The following is a 23044-nucleotide window of genomic DNA, read 5'->3' on the forward strand; positions in this document are numbered from 1 at the left end:
AAAAAGAATGAATCATACTTGTGCACATAAATCTTTATTGTCAATTTATATAATTCATAATTATATAATATATAGATTCATGTCCTACATTTTAAAGATTATACGTATTTCCGTGTCCGTGTTTGTCATATCAATATCCATCTCAATGTCTATGCTACATAGGTTATTATTATTGTTCATTTACAAATTATGCTTTTGATTTTATTAGATTTTTTTTAGATTAATAAATAATAATTTGTAACCTTACCAAAATATCATATCTATTCTCTAATATTTGAATTTAAAAAAATAAAATTTTTAATTTTAAACATTTTTTCTTCAATTGTCCTTTTAAAGTATTTTATTGTTTTATTCTATCATGTTTTTTTTAATTATTATTATTATTACTCATTTATAAATTATGTTATTGGTTTTATTAGAATCTGAAAATTTTATGATGTGTTCACTATCAATTATTAAGATCTCTTCGGATATTTGAATTTAAACAATAAATAAATTTATTTCTAAATATTTTACATCAACTAATATTTTATAATATTTAATTATTTCATCATATCATATTTTTTAATTATTATTATTATATATACTATTAGTTTTTTGCTTGGTTTTAGTTTTCAAAATTGTAATTAACTTTTTTATTTAAATAAATCTCATGTGATAGTTTCTTTTACAGAAAAAAAATAGTTGGAATTTGTTAATAATATAGGGAACAGAAAAGTTTTGTTAACACAACAGTAAATAACAAATATTTGACACTATTTATAATAATATAATAATATTTTTAAATTAAAAAATATAATAAAAATAAATAAAATATTAATTTATCAATATGTGAAATGTATGTTTTTAGGATGTTAATATAATGGGAATGGGTTGGTAGAAGTTTAAATTGTTCGACTAACATATCAAATAACTCCTCAGAAAATAAATTGTGTCACTGCATGGGATCCTGTAGGTTAAATTTTTAAACACTGACAAATTTAAAACAAATATCCTTGAGGGCTTCCAAAAGTGAAAAATTAAATTAAAATAAAATAAACTTATATAGAACTAAAAATCAAATTTTGAATAAACTAATAAAAAAAGTATTGCAAATTAATATATCTCTAATTAATTTCAATTTATGAAATAATTTATTTTCTTTTAAAAGCGTTTATGGAGAAATTTCTCCAAACTAAACTTAATAACATTTTAAATCATTAATTTTCTTCTAATTTTATATTTTAAATTATATCTAACATTATACTTATATTCTTTTTCAAATATTTCATTAGCTTTTGATATTATAGTTTCTCTCGTTGTTAATATAAGATTCATCAATTACTATTATGCGAATAGTGAGTATAAGATTCTCAATGTTTTTACTCAAGACAAATCCAAAACTCTTCAATGTATTTCACTTACTACTTACTACATCCAGAAAAATGCCCATAACCAAAGATGTTTTCTTGTGAAGTTATTAAAAATTCCAAGCCACACTTTTAATTTGGTTCTCAAAAACAGAACAGGAAGAAGTTTCTTTTCTGATTGAAGCAACTAAGAAAAGAAGATTGATGATGAAATATATAACTTTCTACATCATTACAATTCTTTTAGCTTCTGCGAATTAAAGTTACAATCATTTGGAGATATCAATATATTGTTTCATAATAGTTATCATATTACCTTTATTTCTATTTTGAAACGTTTTGAGGCACGAATTTGAGCTTAGAAAATGATTTAAAAGGAAAGAATAGGTAGGTGGTCAGCTTTAACACGCTGACAGACCAAGGAGCCGAAGAGACTATAATTCGACAAGGATCACACTAATTTGTAAAACCTGTAAAAAGCTACAGTATATATATACAAATTACAGAAGGGGTGAAGGCAAAACAAATCAAATTAAAAAGTGTGATGCTCTATTCTTCTTCCTAGCCTTTTGATGTTGTATTAGACAGTCAACAAATTGGCGTCGAATATTATCACCGCCAAAACTGTACTAAGTATTCACTCTGTTAAAACATGTTCTCTAGCCCCTTTCTCTGTGGTCTCATAACACAAAAACTTGATCAAGTTAACTCTAAACATCATATACAGGCAGACGCTCAGCAATTGAGTCACGGCAAATCGGGCACTTCTTACACTTCTTTGAGCAAGTGCTGCAATACATGGAAATCAAGCATAAGGACAAAACTATTTTGACCAAGAAAATAATAGATAAATAAACTATAATGTAATGATGCATTAAGTGGTCTCATTGACCATCACATATTTGATCTCACCTGCAAAGGACGCGATGCCTACATGGGAGCAAGACAACGTTAATCTCTCCCTCAAAACAAATTCTGCATAACACTTTCTCCTGTTGCACACAAGATATGAACATAAAATTGGTTAAATGAAACTTCAATTAATTTAACCATGTCATAGCAATTGGAAACTTCGTTTTAACCAGTTGAATGGACTATAACCCATATTGATAATTGTTGTCACCAAAGCAAAACAATGTGCGAGCTTAGCTATCATATTGGTGCGACTAATACAACCACATAATAGCTGCTCCACTTTTATGACATAGTAATGACAGTATATTGGATTATTACGATCACAGGCTATTCATAGTTCCACTGTATTTAATAGACTAACAGACATTGATTTACAACATCAGAAGTCAGAACAGGGTCCATGCATAAACAATATTCTAACCAAATGATACCCCATTTATCATTGCCCTTGTGGATGGCCTTTACATACATCATATAAGGAACTTTGGGAAATACACAGCATAAGTGCATGACTAACTATATTACTCATTTAAGGTTAGTGCTTTTACATTTTGAAGTCTTTCATACTCCTGTTGGCTGAATTTTGTAATTTCAGTCTGTTCACCAAGAGCTGCCTGGAGTCTCCAAACCTGTCATTCGAAAACTATAAGCCTCCAAATGAAGGAAATCAGAGTTACTGACTTATTGAGAATTTATGTGCCTAATATTGAACATTGAACATAAGGAAGTGAGACCAAAGCAGATTATTTCAATCATTATACACAAGGTCATATTCGTCTATAAACGTAGACCTGAATATACTCCACTATAAATTTATATCTACAGAATTGTCATCACCTCCTCAGCAAGTTCCTTTCTTGGCATTTTCTTAACAATCTCAGGAGGATAACCACAAAACGTATTGTACCTGTTTCAGTATGAAGCCAAATGTAGAAAGATCATTAGAAACAACTACAAGATGAACATATAGCAATAAAATTGATAATCACGAGAAGAGGTAAAAAGGATGTCTTCATATAGTACTTTTGTATTGTAAACAAGCTATAATGTCAAACAGAAACCTACTATTTTGGTACTTAAAGATAAAACATCAGCTCAATTTGATTCCCTTATGTTAATTGAATCACTTGAGCACTTAATTTATTCCTTTTTAAAAATCTGGTCTTTCCATTAGAATTCCATACACCCTGAAAATGAATGCCAGAACTTAAAAAAAATGAATTAAAACAAGAACAAACTCTGACCAATAATACTTCAATGGAAATTGAGAAAATGGGTATGTGCGTATCATTGAAAGACCAAAATGACATCTTTCTGAAAATTAAACATTAAAAAAAAGCAAGCCGCGTGTATTGTGAAGAGACATTGCAGGGAATATGTATGAGACAGCATATAACATTCTTTGATGGTACACACCAAGGTTGTATAAAATGAATGATGCTTACCCAGATGCTCCCTCATGGTATATTCGTGCTTGTTCTTCCCGACTCCCTTCGTCAATTGACCACCAACCTAATAATCTGATTGCATCAATTGTCAGAATTTAGATGAAGTACCAGTACAGTACACACAAATGGTAATTCAACAAGATCACAGCTTCCCTTTTAAAAACTGACTTCAAATTAGATTTCTTACCTCTTACCAAAATAGTGGTAAAAATAATGATACGTATTCAGATTACTCCCTTGAGGTTTGAGATATTATGCTCAGTTTGTGCACTGAACTAACCAGAGCATCTTTATGAAATATTTGAGCCCAATATATATTGGATTCGGCAAAAATAATAATAGATGAAAGGCATACATTCAATCTGTGAACCAAACCAATAAGAACATCTAGTTGGTTTGCAAATTCCACATGAAATGTCCCAAATTAGGAAGTGTAGAACAATATGTTGCTTCTATTGGTTCAGCGCATGCAATATTGTATCTACCTATTAGAGTATTTTTACTCTATCTGTATTTTTTACTGTTTCTATTATGTCCAGCAGTAGTATAGCTTTATCCTTTTATTGTTTTGTTATAACAGATGTGACAGCTGTTCTTATCTTGTGACAGCTCTACTTAACTAATTTTCTGTTATCACTTTGCACAACCTTGGACTCAAAGTGCTTAAAGAATCACTCTTTGAATTTCTTATTGTTAACATATAACTAAGCTTCTTTGATCCAAATTTAACTGAAATAGCTCAGGGATAAGACGTGGTAATCAAGTATTTGTTTAATTTGAGAAAAAGCAGGGGATTAAGGAATTTTGTATCACATGTGCAGTACATTGATTGTTAAAATTAGTTATAAATTGGAAAGAGCTCAGAATTAAGTGATAACAGAATAAAGCTCAGGGGAACAGAATGACAAAAATGAAATCAGAAACAACAGAGTTTTAATCTAATGTTTCCCTAACAATGATAGCAATAAAAGAAAATCAATTACCTGGAACCATGATGCAAGAACCCAAAGCAATCATGAACTCTTGAAGAAAATCTAAAATAAATTCCTCCACCAGCTCCACTTCGTAGGAGAAGCACAAGTTTCTCCGCTAATTTAGATCCAGATAACAGTACTCCAGCTCCTTGAAGTAGGAAAAGGGGAGAGAAAAGAACTGGAAGTGGTATATATGCAGCAGAAGCAGGTGTTCCCTGAAATGGAAAACAGCTCAGAACTCCGAAAAATATTCCTAAGGCTGACCAAGCACACAATTCAGTATCATATACCTCTAGATGCATACAGAGAAGAATCTGGAACACAATAAGTGGTACTTTCATGAAATGCCCCCCTATGTCTTGCACGCTACAGATTCTCCCCTGGAGTAGATTTTCATCTGTAGAAACCACTAAACCACTGTTCCAGTCAAGATATCTAATAGTAGTTGAAGATGAACTACTGGCTTCTCTTGAATTTCTATGAATTACAGGATTGGACCACTTTGTACATACAAGGAAAGAAAAGCATTCGGCAATACTGCAAAACAAGAGATCATAAAACCTTATACAAAACATTCATAGCAGCATTCTAACAAACACCAACTTAATTATCAAAATGCATTTGTTAGCACTCAAGACAAAAAAACTCACGCAAAATTAATAAACAGGTCCCACCAGCCCAGAGCACCTACATCACCTGTATTAGACAAGAAAAAATGAAGCCATATTATTTATTTGTATAACTAGAGTCTATATCGCCATGGAAAGCATTGAAGAAGAAAATAACGAAACATACTGTGCCATATACAGCAGAATAAGTATAAGACAAATTCCAAAAGGAATCATGAGATTAAACATTGATATCATGAGATGAAAAAAATAATAGTGACAATTTATAAACAATAAGTAAAGGGGGCTAGCATATAACAACATTTAGAGGAAAAATAGTTACCACTCAGTTTTAGGAGTGTGAAGACTGTAGCAGCAATGAAGAACACCATAGAAATTGCAACCCAAAAGTGCTACCAAAACAATAACAAAAGTGTAACAAGGCTTTAGCAATTTCAGGTTATAAAATATTTTAATGATAAAAGAGACAATTAAAGATCACAATTGAAGTGACATAACAAACATTACAAGATTTCGCCTTGACTCAAGCATAAATTGCAATGAAAATATTTCCTAATTTTAGTATTCCTTAACTATTTGGTGCATGTCGCAATTAGAGTACTCCACTGAATTTTTGTGGCATGACAAAGATATCCCCACATGTAAACTAAAACATAACAAAACCCTTTCTGCTAAACAAATTTAGAGTGCTAAAAAGTAGGATAACTGCAACAATTTATAACACTCAACTACAAATAAGAAGTTTTTCAAAAAGGCAATAGCAGTTTCTCCACAGCACAATAAAATCAAATATTAATAGGGAAGAGCATGAATACAGGGTTAAACGGTGATGGAATTGATGCTAAATTCACCTCAATTTCACTCTTCAGACAATAATTTGAAAACCCACAACTTTCACACATAGTTTCCTGAATCCTTTCCTGGTGCATTTTTACTGTAGCATGTATACTTAGATGAATCAGAAATACTGTCACTTTCCCCCATATAAATTATCACATAGTCAATGACAAACTGTTGAAAGCTTGAGCAACATTAAGAAGGAACCTTGAAGGCATGAGCACGTTAAGTAGGAAACTCTTTGTTTCCTATTTTTTGAAAACTCTTTTTCTATTTTTTTTATAAAAAAAATGTTTAGCAAGAGTAGTTGTTGAAAATTATTTTAAAAAAATAGAACTCTTTTCAGTTTTTTAAATAAAATAAAAAACAAAATATTTTTAAGTTGTTTTAGTTTTCTGTTTTCAGTTATCTATTACTCGTGTTCTTCCTTGCACTGTTCCCTCTTCTTCCCCCACTTCTACTGTATAAAAATAGTTTCTGAAATTGTGGTGTTAACTGTTTTAAACAAAAAAACATCAAACACAACTTAAGATTCCTTTGATTTGTATTTTTTTTAGTAGTTAGCTACATTAGAGAACCCAACAAAGCACATGAAAAATATACTGATATTTTGGTCATTTAGAAGAAGAAAACACTGCAGCTTATGCCTATTTTTTCTACGAAAAATTTATTTAAATCCTTACAGGAAGAGTTTCCCATATTGCCTCGTCACTCATGTTTTCTTCATCCCCTGGCATTAGAGCCTTACACATCCTGCACATAAAATACAACATAGTTGGTTACAAAGGACAGATGAATAATTGATGAATATGAGACCCCACAATGAACGAATTATGCTGAAGGGGTTCACATTAATCTCACCAGAACAAAGCATACCACATAATAACAAACCCAAATGTGCACATCAATAATTAAGATTTAAAAATTCCAAAGTAAAATAATATAAAGAAATTCATTTAAGTAACTAGTCTACCAGATGTAAAGATTTAAGAAAATTACTCATGTAACCATTGATAAGTCTAAACTTTAGAGAACGACCCAAAAAGAGACTATGGTCTATTGGAGCTACCCTAAAAAAGTTACCTGAAATTGTCAATGAGAATAATGATTTCAAATGTTAGCAAGGGAAGAAACACTATCTTTAGATCAACTGCTGCATAGCCAAGATCTGTGCAAGAACAAATACATAAGTATAATTGAAGATTTTGCATAAATGTCACCACAGAAATTTAAGTTCTCTATTGCAACAAAATTCTTTCATTTACAGACGGTGAAATGCCCACATTCCTATAGTTGGAACTTGTGAGCTCCAAACTAACTGTATGAACAAATTGTAACTGAAATACATATTTATTGAATACATGAAAATAATTGGAAATTCTAGTTAAGCAACAATGAAAGCATACCATATAAGCTCTCAAGATATATACAAAGGAGCAATTCAAATGCAATAAGCAATGGCGTTGCAACGACGGCATGGCACGGTGCCCACTGTCACAAATAAAAATTCAGTATAGCATATACTCATGTTAACATTGTCATGGAAAGAAAACAATAATAGTAGACAAGAAAAGGAAAACAAGGAGCACCTTAGTTTGAGTTTATATCTTTGATAGCAAAAGAATAATACAATATTCATGGTTTCAAAGTCAAATGGCTGAATACTCACCTACTATGAGTAAACTAAAACTGAAACAAGAACTGACTTAAATTTCAGTTAAAAATGGCGATGGCATACATTTCGATTACGTGGAGCAGATGGTGCAGGTAATGAAAACCTTCCTCGAGCCACAACACCATGGAACATCCAAAGAGGTAAAAATATTACCCTGTATATTAAAGGTAAATCAGTCATCAACAGTCACCATCTTCTCAGAACCTTATATACACCACATCTTTACAATCATAAAATTTCCATATTAATAAACTTCCCAGCACACCATGGCATACATTTCAGGACACCCTAACCATTTTTATTCTTTTATTTATATTTTTGCTAAAATATGATGAGTTTTAATGGACTTGCACCAAACCAACAACATAATATGTTCTTACACCACATTTAATAATTTTGGTATTACACAGTAATCATTTTAATGGAATTCCATAATACTTTCCAGATATTATTAATTTTGTGAAGCACAAAATAACCCCATGATATGAAGCCACTTTACGTTTCACAACCTATGGAGTCTTCTAACCACTCAACCTAACGGTGGGGCACCACTTTCATTTGCCAGGTACTCGTTTTGGCAACTTACTAACTAACATGCAGGCATCATCCCAACACCAATTGAAGCAGAAGCTTGCACACTCCCTGATTATCTTGATCTACCAATTGTTATTTCACAATACTGAAAACTACTTATTTCCAGTCTAGGCCATTACTTTAGTTCACAATCATCTTCACCCAATCTCCATTCTACCTGCTTAAACACATTCTACACCAAAATAAATATGGAGAAAGGAAACAAACTAACACTGCCAATAACCCCCAAGCACCACCTTTCAGATAGCAATTATACCATTACAAAAACGGGTTCTACAGCGCTAATTCTTAGCATAAATCTTGCAAACACATTCAATCGTTAAAAAAACTAGAAAAAACTTTACACTACAGAACTTCCTCCCATGTGTAAAACCACATCTTTTCTCCAAATCAGTTAATAGTAATACTACCACCCTATACTCTTAACAAAACATTCAACCATGCAAATTTTAGGTCGATTATCTGAAGGCAAAACCACAATTTAGTAATGATTATCTCAGAACAAACATACAAGGCATTATTGCATTAGAGCCCAAACCTCAAATCTCCAAAAGGAATAATAATAATTACAACAGTAATCATAATAACAATAATAACAGTAATCATAATAATAATAACAATAATAATAATAATATAAGTTGGAAAATCGAAATTGAAGCGAGAATTGAAAGGGTAGAATAGAAGGGGAGAAAAACTAACCACCAAGAACAAGGGAGATTGTGATCGAGCTTGAGAACGAGGAAGAGAGTGAAACACAAGAGGAAGGTGTGCGCAGCCAGGGCCTGTACTGAGTTCAACACCCTGCGCCAGCTCATCTTCCCAAACTCCTTCCCTTTCCTTTTTGATCGGTTGATATCTTAAAACAAAAACCAAATCCCAATCCCAAAACCAACAACAAACAAAACAAACCTCACAGAATTTATGCAAGCACTTGTAACAAAGAAAAGAAAGAGCCCTAGCTTTGTTTGCGATGAAAGGAATTTCGTGAGTGAGTGAGGCACAGTACACTAAAAGGTTGAATTTCTAAGTTGGAAGATGAAAACCAAAAAACCAACCCTTCTTCCTTTGGCTCACGATTACAATAGTAAAGCAACTCTTCATCTTCGATTCAATATTCATTCATTATAACCTTTTTCTTTAATATCTGCACACATTACATTCCATATATAATATTATAATAATATTTACCTTATTTAAATAAATCGTCATTAATACTATGATGACTATAATGAATTAATGAACATAAAGCAAAAACCACTCACTCTCTCTCTTCCTTCTTTTCATTTTGCGCTTCTTTTCTTCCATTTCTTCCATTAGTATTTCCTGATATTTTTTATATATATTCTTATTTTTTAATTATTTAAAATATAATATCTTAAATATAATGATTGTTGATTGATTTATTTTAATAAATTTTGTATCAAAAGTATGATAGGAATGTAAAAACATATTTGAATTGGGAAGAAAATATGAGAGGAGGTGAGTGTGAAGCAATGAGTATTCTGTAATTCCAGAAGGACACGCTAAGTAAAGTATATTATTATAAGAAATGCTTAGGTTTTGTAATTTTCAATAATTATGATGCAAAAGACAAAAGCAGGTTCTGTTCTATCCATCCAAAAACATGATAAAATATTATATCTGACAGAGTGGTTGAAAATGCAATGGAAGAGGTCAAATGAGACAAAATGGTTGGAAATGCAATGGAAGAGGTCAAATGAGACAAAAATTCATGATATCAACAATGTCACAATTTCATGACCCACAACCTTTCCTTCTAATGTTCTTCTTTTTTATTTTTTCTTAATTAATCCATTCATAATCATTGTTAAGATACTAATAGGAATTTGTTCACTCTGTTTCAAATAGTTTTTGTTTTTAATTTTGTATATTTTTATTTTAAAATTATCTGTTTTTTAACTCTTTTATATAAAGTGTATTTTTTTATTCTTGTGTGGCTTCTCTCGTACATATAATAACATGTTTTATTGTAGTTACTTTATACCTAATATCATTGGAAATAGGGTATAAAATGCCTTTGACTAACCCCTTAAGATCATATATATTTTGTAATTTTCTTTATTATAGTATTTTAAAGTTCGTTCAAATTATGGTTTGAAAAAAAAAGAGTCTATTCTTCTATATTTTTTTTCAAATCATAAGTCTACATATTCTAGTTACATTTAGATAATCTGTTTGTTTAATATTATATTTAAAACATGATTAAAAATTCCTTCAAAAAAACATGTAGTACTCACGAAGTTGCATTTTTTAAATTCAAGAACAATAAAATATTATTTTGTTAAAAAAATATGAATTAAACAACACAAAATTTACTTGTCCTGGGTTTTTTAATAAATTGGTAAAGGAAAAAAAGAGTAAGGAAGTGCAAGACAAGAGTATTAACTTTAATATTTATTACATTAAGAAAGAACTTTCTATTCAAGTTGTTATATTAACAAAAAATATTAAAATACAACTACCTTTTATGTTGGATATTATAATAGTGAAATGGTATCACACAACTCAAATTAGAAATAAAAGTAGGAATTAACGTATTCTATATAATGTGAACAACTCCTAAAATATAAAGTGTTGAATTATAATTAATTTAAAGAGAAAAGGACAGACCAATTTACATAATTTGTGATTATTTAAGGTAAAGAAAATTTCGTATACCAAAATTAGGTTTGTGTATAAAATACTTTAACATTTTTTAATGTTAACATAGTGAATTGCGATAAAAAAAAAATTAATAAAATGAGAAAGAATAAGACTAAAGATAGAGGATAGAGAAGAAGAAGAAAAAAGGGAAAAAGGATGACTAGAAAAGACACTCAGAGGACATAAAAAGGAGGTAGCAGATAATTGAGAGAAAAGAAAAATAGACAAAGAAGAGTAAAAAATAAGAGGCAGAATATAATTTATTTTTTTAAGAAAGAGTTTGAAATATGTTAAATAATTAAAATATACACATTTATAGATTTTTTATTTTAAATTTTTCTTTGCAAATAATATATTTTAGCATAAATTATTTTAATTTTCTAAAAAACAATTTAGTTTATCAAAGTTCTTCAACCAAATATTAATAATGGAAATGAAAATTATGTTTATTGAGTGTGTTTAGATTACGAGTTCATTTAACAGAGTGAAAAGAAAAGAAAATGAAAGAAAACAAAAGTGAAAATTGAAGTTATTTAAATTAAGGGAAAGAGAATAAAACTTAAAGTGAACTAAAGGAATAAAGGAAAAGATTGTGAGTGATTTGATGTAATAAATTAAAATTAAATTTTTAATTGATGAAATTTTAATATTGTTATTTTGTCTTTGCGTTAAAAACAAAATTAAAATGAATGTTAATAAATTATTTATAAATATTTATCTACACTTGATTAATGTATTATTCATGTTATGATATAAAAATTCAAATAATTACAAATTACCAAACATCACTAATACATGTAAAAATATAGTCGAATTGAACTAATTGAAATAAAAATAAAATGAATTCCTTTATTTAAGAAACTCTTGGAAATCATAATTTTTTTATTATAAGTCATAATTTGGATGTATCTTCGTGAAACTTCTTTTGACATTAATGTTCAAACTTTTTAATTCCTTCTTAGAAATGTTGAATTCACTCTTTAAAATTGTAATTCCTTCTTAAAAGCATTTAAGCACTGTGGTAGATTGGGGCTCTAGTATAATATCTGCAATATATTAGTGGGTCTTTATTATTAGAATATTGTTCATATTATTTCACATACTATGTTTCCAAACATCATTGACATTAACCACATTCAATTTTTTCAAGGTTTTTTCATTAGAAAAATGTGACCAACCTAAGTGGATAGATGTATAGTTAAGTATACACCATAGTGAGTCATGATGCATGTAATAAGAATAATATATGGAAGAAACACCTTATTATCCTTGCATTTTATCATGGGTTCCTTGATGCATTTTATCATGGGTTCCTTGATGTGATGAGCTCAATTAATCAAAATGCTAAGAAATCTTTAATTTTTATTTTTTAAAACTTTAACTCTTTTTTTCTATTTTTTATTTAAGTTTTAGCGAAAAAAATTAAATAACATAAAGAAAGTGAATATTATTTTATTAAAAATGAGTGATAATAATTTACTAAAAATATGTTTATTTTAAAGTCAAACAAGACGTGAGTGCGGCGATGTAATAAAATATTAATGCATATAGAAATACAACAGGAAACCATAGGGAAGGATTTAGTCCCTCAATGGGAAATGCGTTTAACAGTAATTAATTGGTTTAGCACAATAAACAAGTACCTAAATGATTGTAGCGTTTGGTCATGTGATGACGAAGATCAAGATTTATTATTGTTGAAAATTAACAAATCGCAATCACTCCCCTGTCCCTTTGAACAACCAAGAATAGTGACAAGTGAGTAATGATTTGAGTGTAGATCAAGATAAGAGGCACTTCTATGGAAAATCACAAATAAATATCCACCACGTCTTACCACAGTGGCATATAAGTAGGAACATATATTATTAGGCCACCATGAAAAAGACATACCTGCTCAAAAGCTTTTTATCGCCAGCCATTCTTTCTTTGGTTATTTTGCTTCCAAAATGAATATCTTGACAACAACAAGCAGATTATTTGCTTTAAAAATCAATATAATAATACCTCGAAAACAAGTAGCAGATTTTTTTGGACCGGACAAGAGATATTTTTGTCAAGTTGGAATTTCAAAAGCTGCACTCACCTTATTTCTGACTTCTTTTTCAACCGCAAATGGTAAAATTAGAGACATAGCAAACAAGCATTGAATACGATCAAATAGCTTTTAAATATATAGGCTCCCAAGAAGCAAGTCCATATGGTCTTCAATTTTTTTGAAAACTACCATTAAAAGCAAACTAGATTAGAATATACAGCTCTCCTTTCCGGCAGGGCTATGCCAGAAAATTTAACCTTCCCTACAGTCAGTATATAAATTTACAAAACACCCTGGCACTCTTCTGGTTTTTACCTAACCCATTCAACACATGTACACAGCAAGAAGCTCTTCAAAATTCACAAGATGCATGGGTACCAACTACTTTTCTCGAACTACAAGAATTGTTGCAGCCAATTACAGTTTTCGGCATCCTTCTCCAAAGTATCTGTTAACTTCCTTACTTCTTGCAACACTTGCATTTTGTCCATGGTCTCTAGTGGCAAAGCAACAAATGCTTCGAGAAATTGCCGAGCCCTTGCAGACCCTCGAGCCATGTCATCGGATTCAAAAACTCTCTTACGTTTAGAACCCACCTGCAAATTATAATTGCATATTTTTAATGCTGGATTCCAATGCCGCAGGTTTACTGTTGCCAATACCGAGGCTACTATTTCTGATTTTCTTTTTTCAAATTCAGACAAGTGTGAAAAAACGTTTCCAACATGTTAAGAATAAAATACAGCAAGAAATTAAAAGTGGCTCAGCAAACAGAGGCACGCACGAGACAGTGATATCCTCGAAGAAGAGGGTTAGAGTTAAGTGCATGTGCAAGTGATATGTTCCCTCCATGGAATTTAAGATAAATCCTTATTTTCCAATCTATTTATTCTGAGAAATAATATGTTCATATCACAGAAAAAAGAAAAAATTGCAATAAGCTATACCTCCTGTGTAGTATCAGTTAAGGACGCTCCAGGGAGAGAAAAATCTTCTAATTCTGCCGCCTTCTCCCTAGCTAGGGTAACAACACTTTCAGGGAAGTTAGCAAACTCGGCAACATGAATACCAAAACTCTGATCACAAGCTCCAGGTTCAACCTAAGAAGTAGAAACGTGTGAAAAAAATGAGTTGATGTAAATGCAGATTCCTATTTGACTACAGTTTCCAAACTTGATGGCCAGACATGTTGAGAAGGAATGTTGTAAGCTCATTGCCACAAAAATGTAATCCAAAAATTGGTTAATAATCAACAAGAACAAGAATCCTGCAAGATTTATGAATGGATGTTGCATTTGGGATAGAGTTCCATAATAAACAATACCAAGGCTTTTCCTGGTAACAGAAAACATAGGTAAATGGTGTGACATTTAATTTCTTCACACTACCTTTTTAGAAAACTGGGTAGGTCTATTTTTTCCTTTCCAGAAGTTCAGGGCTAATGAAAACATGACTCTGGCTGGTTGTTGATTGATTATTCTGATTCCAGAATAATGGTCAATTGTTTGTGCGAAGAAATGTATCACTGGCAAGGGATAAGAGGATTTTTTTCATTATAACCCTAAGTCTACTTATAGTTTAATGTTCCTTATTTCAATATTTTTAGTTTGCGCCTTTAAAGCTTCTTATATCCTTAATTTCTTAGTAATATCACCTTGTAAAGCAAAGTATAAATGAAACCTCATGAAAAGATCGGTGAAATCTAGAAATTAAAATAATTGTAGCAAGAATATCTCTTGTAAGAATTCTTGACTTAATTTTCAATAGAAATTTGAGAAATCTGAAAATCAAACCGTGAAGGTATGATTATATCAACAGTCTTTATTTCATGTTTTAGCGTTTAATTATCGAATTTTCATAAAAAACTTGCTTTCCTCAACCTACTAAAGCAGGATAAAACAATGAAAAGGTGATTATGGTCTTCAGATGATAGCATTACGTAGGCATAGTTCTTCAAAGAAAAATAACACATTTCAATCCAGAAAAAAAGTGCAAGATGAACCCTGTGAGATTTGCTTGAAGCCTCTAATGTCATTGGTTTTTTCTTTTCAATTTGTGATGATTTATAACTAAAATAGAAGCTCTACTACTTACTTAAATAACATCTCCTGAATTATTAGAAATAGTTGAAAAATTAAAATATTAAGGTTTTTGTTGCTTATACCTTTTTATTAAAGAACAAGCACTTTTAAACTAATCATGATTACTTTTTGGATAAGTTTGTCACAAGAAAAGCAAATATACCGTGAAAGAAAGAAAGAAAAAAACAGTTTTAGTTCTTTACTTCTGGGGAGAAAAAACTCCAAATAGGCTTTCATAAAAGTGCTTCCCCCCTATGAGGAACACTAGTCATAAAGCTGACAGGAAAAGGGTAACTTGTTATGTGAAAAGAATGTTTGGAATGTATTTACCTTGTATAGCATAGTTAGCTTTCGAGTTGACGAGTCAATAAGAGCACTAACATGATAGTTTGCCACGCCAACAATTTGCTTCTCTGGATTGTTGTTTACATTTTCAAGGGCTAAAGCAGTCAGTTCGTGAAAGTGGGTGGCAAACAAAGTAGGTGCTTTGATAACTTCAACAATATGCTCACAAATGGCCCAAGCTAGACCTGTATATAAAAAAAACTTGTTTAAACTTTCAATATACTGAAAAGTTTAAGGGCTTTGAATTACCATCCTGGGTTAAACCACTGTTTATTACACTAATGCACACACCACTGAATCCTTTTGCAGAATGAAATTCTCATCAATCCATAACTATTTTTTATCATTATATTTAACAAGCGTATACCAATACCAATGTATGAATTCGTTTCAAATCCACATGAAATGTTGAGGAGAGGATACTTCATTGGATAGAAGCTTTTAATGCAACACTGTATTCTATCAGGAGCCCAATAACGGGGAGATAATAGCCCCAAAGAACTTGATAATGATAGGCTTTAATACTATCTTCGTAAATGGATTTATTTCTAACTTAACCTCATAAAAGCAACTTGTACGGTAAGAATTGCACCCTACTTATATATTATAATATGACCTTATTCCTAGTCGATGTGAGATTTTCAACACTTAATTACGTTTTTAATCCCCAAAATCTAGGATAAATCTAATTTTGACCCCCCAATTTAAATAAGTATATTTTTAGTCTCTCAAATTTTAAAAATATAGTTTTAGTCCCTAGACACTCAATTTGATAACTAAAATGATCTTTTAAGAAATTGTTTTTAGTCCTTGAAATTTAGTATTGAGGGACTCAAATCATATTTTTCAAAATTGAGGGATTAAAATTAACTTCTCTAAATTGGGGGACCAAAATTGGATTTACCCAAAATTTCAGAGACTAAAATCATAAATAAAACAAAAAGGATTTTGTTACAATGTAAAAATGATTGGTTTACTCGAATATCTAACGTGGCTAAGCCATACATAGAAAGTGTCATAAAAAAATACTAAATCCATTTTTTAACCTTTAAGCTGTACTTTTATTCTATATTTGATTACACATACAACTCTGATTAACCTTCAACATTTGAACAGCATAGAACACATGAATAGTCACTTTGTAAAAAGGCAGAATTAACATAGCAAAGATTTAATGAGCTTAATATCTCAGACCATATAAAGGGTGCAGTTCCTTAATTTAAATGCAACTCCGAGAATCCTCGAGAAAACAAAGTTGCAACCATGCTATCAAATATACTTTTTGGTCTAGTCAAGCTTCAGCTAACAAGTTGTATCAGAGTATCCTTGCCATCAGCTATAGCTATTAACTTAGTAGTAAGCACGGACAAGCACATAAAAGACAAGGACTCTATGGCAGCAGAGAATTCCAACGCCAATAAATTTCAAAAAAATGGTTTAACTATATACATTACTAAGCGACTTAACACAGGAAAAAGCAATATTAAGAATTAAGATAGAAGATGAGATTTACAACTTTTTTAATTTTATTTTTCATCTCAGATATAAGAAGCCATAGAACAGGTCACTAAGAAAGCACAACATGAGTAACCTGTTTGTTCAACATATATTTGAAATTACGATTGACATTTAAAGATATTGCAACACCAACATAAATAAGAAAGAGTAAGACAAACCAAATCCATCATTAGTTGATGTCCCACGCCCCAACTCATCAATGATTATCAAGGACTTTTCAGTGGCTCCTTTTAATATTGACGCAGTTTCAAGCATTTCTTGCATGAAGGTAGAAACACCACGTAGCTGGGGAGAATTAAAAGAACTCAGAATTCAAATTAGGGATAACAGTACAATAGATTTACTAAGCATCAAACAGTAACTTAAAAATTGTAGTTTTATATATAAGCCTAAAAAATAACAGAATGCCATTCTAGATGGGCACTGAAAAAAGTGATGATTTTTGGCAGTTGGTAATGTGCCCTTACAGACACCTACAATTTTTACCATGTTTAGGCAACTCCAAATCCCATTAAAGATGTTACTTATTCTAATAACAGAAATTAAAAGCAACAGAAAAAAGGTTTAAGTTTAGTATAAGCTTCATACAGTTTCAGAGATAGGTGTTGGAGATATGCAACTAACAAGGGCAAATAATGCACTATAGGACTCACTTGGCAGTCACCAGCACCCACACGGGCAAAAATACAATCACGAACAGATATGCTAGCTTTGTCACAAGGAACAAATGAACCAACTTGTGCCATCAAAATATTCACACCCACCTATATAGAGAAAAAAACTTTGTTAATCAAATCTCAAACTGTGGGTGGTAGCAAGAATGCTCATGAGTCATTCTGAATTAGGATGTCTACACAAACACCAGTGCAAAAGTAGAAGGATGAGGTCCAACAATAAAATCCACATGACAATTAAATGGTGATTAAATTTTCCATTAAAATGATTAAAATGGTATAGAAGATAAGCACCTGCCGGATGAATGTTGATTTACCACCCATGTTAGGTCCCGTTATTATTTGAAACCAAGTTTTTCCTCTGACCTGGATTGTTACAAAAAGCAAAATAAAAAGAATACACTTACAAGTTCCTAATTTAAATGAAGAAATGCGTATGGCTTTCCATGGATCTCATTAACACTTACAAGCTTACAGTCATTTGGTATAAAATTCACCCAGTCTTGGGCTTCCACACAAGGGTGTCTACAGCCTTCTAAAATTATATCTCCTTCGTCCTATTAAAGTCAAAATGAAAACAGTGATTGTCATTCCGAAAATGATATCTCCAACCTAAACAGGGGATAAATAGAGAAGGGAGGCAAATGCAAGAAAAAAAGAATGTGATTATTGTGAAAACAAAATTAAGTACCGATGTAGTGATATCAGGCCTTGTGTAGGGAGTAGGCGAACTAGAAGCCAAATCAGCAAAGCTTAGTAATACATCCAATTCAGAAATTATTTCCGCTAAAGACTCAAACACCTGCAAAACAAAAATTTCTTCAATTTAGAGCAGAAGAAACAAATACTCTTAAGACATAACAAGTGTGTTTGAATTAGCTTATATTGTATTTAATACAGCTTTATTGAAAGCTTATTGAAGTAGTCTCAAACACAACAAAACTATTTGGTTTTACATATGTACTCACCTCAGAAAAAGTTGTCGCAGTTTGAACTACCTTATCAACTAACTTCTTTTGACAACTTTTGTACTCCTCAAGAATTTGCAGATATTTATCCCCTAGTTTTTTGAGCTTCGTGTTGGTAAATTTCACCCCATCTTTACGGGTTTCCAGTACAATAAACTGGGTATTGAGCTTCTTCCTTATCTTTGGCTCTTCCTTCTTTGTGATTCTGAAAACATGTCCAAATTGTGTGCCCTTGTCTAATTTTAATGCCTTATCTATAGGCAGATCAAGATCATCAGCAGTTTGTCTATGCAAGTTTTGTATTTGGAACTCTAGTAATTCTTGCTGTGCCTTTAGGTTAGCTAGTGTAGAGTCATAGCTTGCAGAAATCATGTATTCCCTGTTCTCCAGTTGATCAAGGTCAACAGAAGCTTCTACAAGCCCAGTGAATTTGTTCAGGTGCTCATCATCAGTCCATAACTCAAGAGGTTCCAAATACCTACTCCTCATCACTGAAGAAAATTGCCCATCATATATTTCCAAAGCACTTTTAATGTAAGGTAGTCTAATACTTGACTGCAATCACAAGATAATAATGGAGTTAACAACAGGCCGTATCATTTGCCATGCAAACAGTTCTATATAATCAACAATATGGTTAGGTGGATGTAATTTCTATGTAGTTAAATGACAACAACAATGACAAAAATAAAAATAAATTTACCAAAAGGGTAAGAACCAAAATTCTTGAGTCACAAAACAAGTACAAGTCCAATAGTAAGATAGTCATAACATATGTAAAATTCCACACTTTATCAAAACCTAACAGTAAATATAGACAATACTCTACCTGATAAAGTTTAACAATATGTTGCAGACCAGCTCGTCGCTTCTGCAGATTGTGTATCAGTCGCTCAATGTCTGATATTCTTTTCAGATGCTGCCTCAGATCATGGCGAAGCACAGTGTCCTCTACAAAAGCTTGTACTATGTCCAGTCTAGTGTTAATTTCTGCCACATCTACTAACGGCTGTTTAAGCCAGATGTGCAATAACCGTTTTCCCATTCCAGCAGTACAAGTCCTATTCAGAAGACCAAACAAACTGAAATTTTTGTTTGCATCAGTTTTGCTTTCTAGGACATTAAGTGCTCTCATGGCTGCAGAATCTAACCTCATATAGCTGTCAAGATTGTACCTACGAAGGGTATAGTTTTCATAATTGCTTTCATCTGCCAGTAACTCTGCATAAGATAGTAATGCCCCCAGAGCACCAGTTGCAAATTCAAATCCAGACACGAAATCTCGAACTGGTTCAATAGGACCTTTAACAAGCCTGCCAAGATCCTGCACCAGATCCCTGGCTTTAAATTCAGATTTCTTTTTCTCAGTTAACATTACACCACATTTAGTCAACATATCACGCAACATTCTGTTTTCAGTAGATTTGGCACACTCTATGGGCAGAAGACACTCTTTACAGCCAAGTGCAACCAATGCTGACTCCACATTTGTGAAGTGACTGTCATCAAGGAAATCAGCCATACCAAGTACTCTCTTAGTTAGATCAACAAATCCTAACCCAATGGTGCAACCATTTTCACGGAAGTTAAGTGACAAAGCAACAATAACAGGGGAATCTTGCATTTCACTGTTAGCAAACAGAACTTCTTCAAAACTACCAATATTACCAGGCGTTCCACTTTTGACCAGCCTCCAATTAGAACCACTACCTTCATAGAGCTCAAGAGAGTGGACTGTTCTATCCAAAAGGAGATCCCGAGCAATTGTTTCAAACATGTTCTTGCTGACACTAACACTGGAAAGAGCATTTGATCCATTGCCCAGTTGTCTCATGGCAGTAGTAGTGTGGTAGTAGGTCTTTGCAATAAAAGTTGCATTGTCGCCATGGGCAGTATAATAGTCCTGAATAATTTTAAAAGCACATTTAATCCAATTATGATCATCATAATGCATAAAAAGAAGAAAATAAAGCTAAAGAAACTTGTTGATATAAGAAAATTATATTTAACAAGAAACCATTTTAAAACTTTATAACAAAAATTGAAGAAACTCTTCAAAAGATGAAAATAAGTTGCAGCAAGATGGTTGGTAAACCAGAAAAAATAGATATTAATTTCCCTAGAAGAAGTAGTTTTGGGTTAATGAGCTTTAAGCATCTTATTTAAACAATCCACAAACAATATCTAACCAATATATCTTTATATTCTAGCACATATTAAACAGTAATTAACAGGACTACGTGAGCCTTAAAACTTAAGACCTATATCTACACAAAGTACTTCAGGATTAAAAATTATAAAAATCTTCTAAAATATTGCTGAGATGAACAAAGTCCTTTTATATAATATTATTCTTCTTTGAGAAACCTATATAAGAGAAAATGTGAAAACTAAAGAGATTATGACATTTCAGAGATCATGAGCTGCTTCTCAAAATATCAACAGGACATGCCTGTATGGAAATTGTACCACTTGGCATCTATGGAGCAGAGTAATTCAAAACTTAATAACGAAAAAGACCAATTTCATCTATAAAACTTACCCTGCGATCAAAAAGCCGTACAGCCCTTGGATCCTGTTACAGAAAAAAAAATGTGAATAAACCTAAACATGGAAATGTAACCATACCAATTTACAACGTGTCAAACCAGCATCAATTAAAGGGACAAAAAATGAATTGCATAGATACACACCCACATAATCGGTTTTAAGAATGAGAAAACAAAAAAAAAAGCTAAACAACGTGTCAAATAATAGTTGTTGAAAACAACAAATGTTAAGTTTGCACTACTACGAAATAAGTTAGGGAAGGATTGACACCACTGTAAAATTTCATAAACTATAAATAACTTGGTGTAGAAAATTATTGTGATGGGTCTAAACATCTTCTGACAAAATACGGTAGCTGCTTCTCTAAATTTAGAAAAAAAACAAACAATAAAAAGTATATGACGAATTAGTTGATATTTAACTTCTTTCAGAAGTGTATAAATCATGCATTACATCTGTAGTCTCTTTAATGCGAGAAAAAACAACAGTAAATGACGCAGTCTTGTAATGCTAATAACACTCTAGCAACAGAGCCAAGTCCGATTCCGAGAAAGACCATGGAACGAAACGAGAAAGGAAAAATGTTAAAATACTTACATCAGGTAGGGTTTTGAAAAATGATAAAAACCCTTGCGCTTGCTTAGGATCTAGCAACAGCGAGGAAAGAAAACGAGGAATGCGGTTAGCAAACTTCAAATAATCACCAATAACAAAAAAAGTATTGGCATATAAATAAAGTTAAGATATTGGAAAGTTTTCTCTTCTTTAAAATGGCGAATTACATTACAGGATACCTAATTTGAGGTCGGGGAGTTTATTGGTTAGGTCGTGGAAGTTTTCAGCCATTGCTGAAAGAGGTTTAGTTTCAGAGAGAAACTGTGTCTGAACCTGTGCTGGGATTTGTGAAGTGGTGGTACGAACTGTGAGAAGGCGCGTGTTTGTACATGAGTGAGGGAGTGGAAGCGTTTCTACTTTCTGTGGTGTTGGTGGCGGGAAATACTCGCGGGCTTTTCTGAGGCCCGCGGTTGAAGTGAAGCCCGTGACTTCAAATCTGGGTAACTATAGCCAAACCCGGTCCAAAAGGTTATTTGAGGTTTATCACACTTTTTTATTTGTCATTTCTTTAGAAAAAATAGTATTTTAATTTATAATTAATTTTGATTCAGTCTATTTTCTAATTCTCTGTTTTTAAAAATTGTCCAATGTTCAATGGGGGTGAAGATAACAAAATGGTCAATGGTCAATTCATCTGATTTGTTCTCTCCTCTCTCTAGGCCACCTATAGTCAAAGACAGTCAGAGATGAGTTTTTCTTTTAATTTTTTTTTAAAAAAATAATATATATGTATATATATTAAAAAAACACATTATGTAAATATTTGTCGAATCTTTAATAAATTAACATTTTAAATAAAATATTACTGTATACTGTATTATTAATTACTTACTTATACATGAAATTAATTTATAAAAGTTCATAATTTAAATAATAATAATACATTTTTATATTTTTAAATAATACAATACAAAAAATTATAATGTTTTATTCTTAATTATAATAAATTTTATAAAATTTTAACTTATCGTCCCACCATATTAGCAAGCTCAAAATATCAATTCATTTTTATATTACTTCAATTTTATTATAGAGAAAACCTGAGGAGAATTTCACGTTTTTGTTTATTTTCTTTTAAAAAAATTATTTTATTTGCACATACAAACTTTAGTTTATTTTCTTTTAAGTCTAACTGTTTTAATAATAATATAATAATAATAATATGTGTAA

At 31.4% G+C, this 23044-nt stretch overlaps 2 protein-coding genes across 2 annotated transcripts; both read right to left on the reverse strand.

The window, feature by feature from the left end:
* Positions 1–1789: 1789 nt before the first annotated feature.
* Positions 1790–9746, reverse strand: LOC137807649 (uncharacterized). Its single transcript, XM_068608388.1, has 15 exons — positions 9684–9746; positions 9121–9565; positions 7891–7981; positions 7559–7643; positions 7236–7320; positions 6836–6905; positions 5638–5707; positions 5337–5382; positions 4977–5223; positions 4696–4901; positions 3710–3784; positions 3102–3171; positions 2813–2893; positions 2262–2341; positions 1790–2138 (listed from the first exon to the last, which is right to left on the reverse strand). The coding sequence occupies exons 2-15, from the start codon at positions 9234–9236 to the stop codon at positions 2060–2062; spliced, it is 1401 nt and encodes a 466-aa protein (XP_068464489.1). The 5' UTR covers positions 9237–9565; positions 9684–9746; the 3' UTR covers positions 1790–2059.
* A 3485-nt stretch (positions 9747–13231) lies between these two features.
* LOC137807650 (DNA mismatch repair protein MSH2) lies at positions 13232–22373 on the reverse strand. Its single transcript, XM_068608389.1, has 13 exons — positions 22054–22373; positions 21857–21906; positions 21252–21284; positions 19539–20612; positions 18710–19264; positions 18433–18543; positions 18209–18298; positions 18036–18107; positions 17721–17831; positions 17226–17352; positions 15535–15734; positions 14071–14223; positions 13232–13719 (listed from the first exon to the last, which is right to left on the reverse strand). The coding sequence occupies exons 1-13, from the start codon at positions 22103–22105 to the stop codon at positions 13519–13521; spliced, it is 2829 nt and encodes a 942-aa protein (XP_068464490.1). The 5' UTR covers positions 22106–22373; the 3' UTR covers positions 13232–13518.
* Between the last annotated feature and the right edge of the window lie 671 nt (positions 22374–23044).

Source organism: Phaseolus vulgaris, chromosome 3 (assembly GCF_000499845.2).
Source record: "Phaseolus vulgaris cultivar G19833 chromosome 3, P. vulgaris v2.0, whole genome shotgun sequence".
Taxonomy (NCBI): Eukaryota; Viridiplantae; Streptophyta; class Magnoliopsida; order Fabales; family Fabaceae; genus Phaseolus; species Phaseolus vulgaris.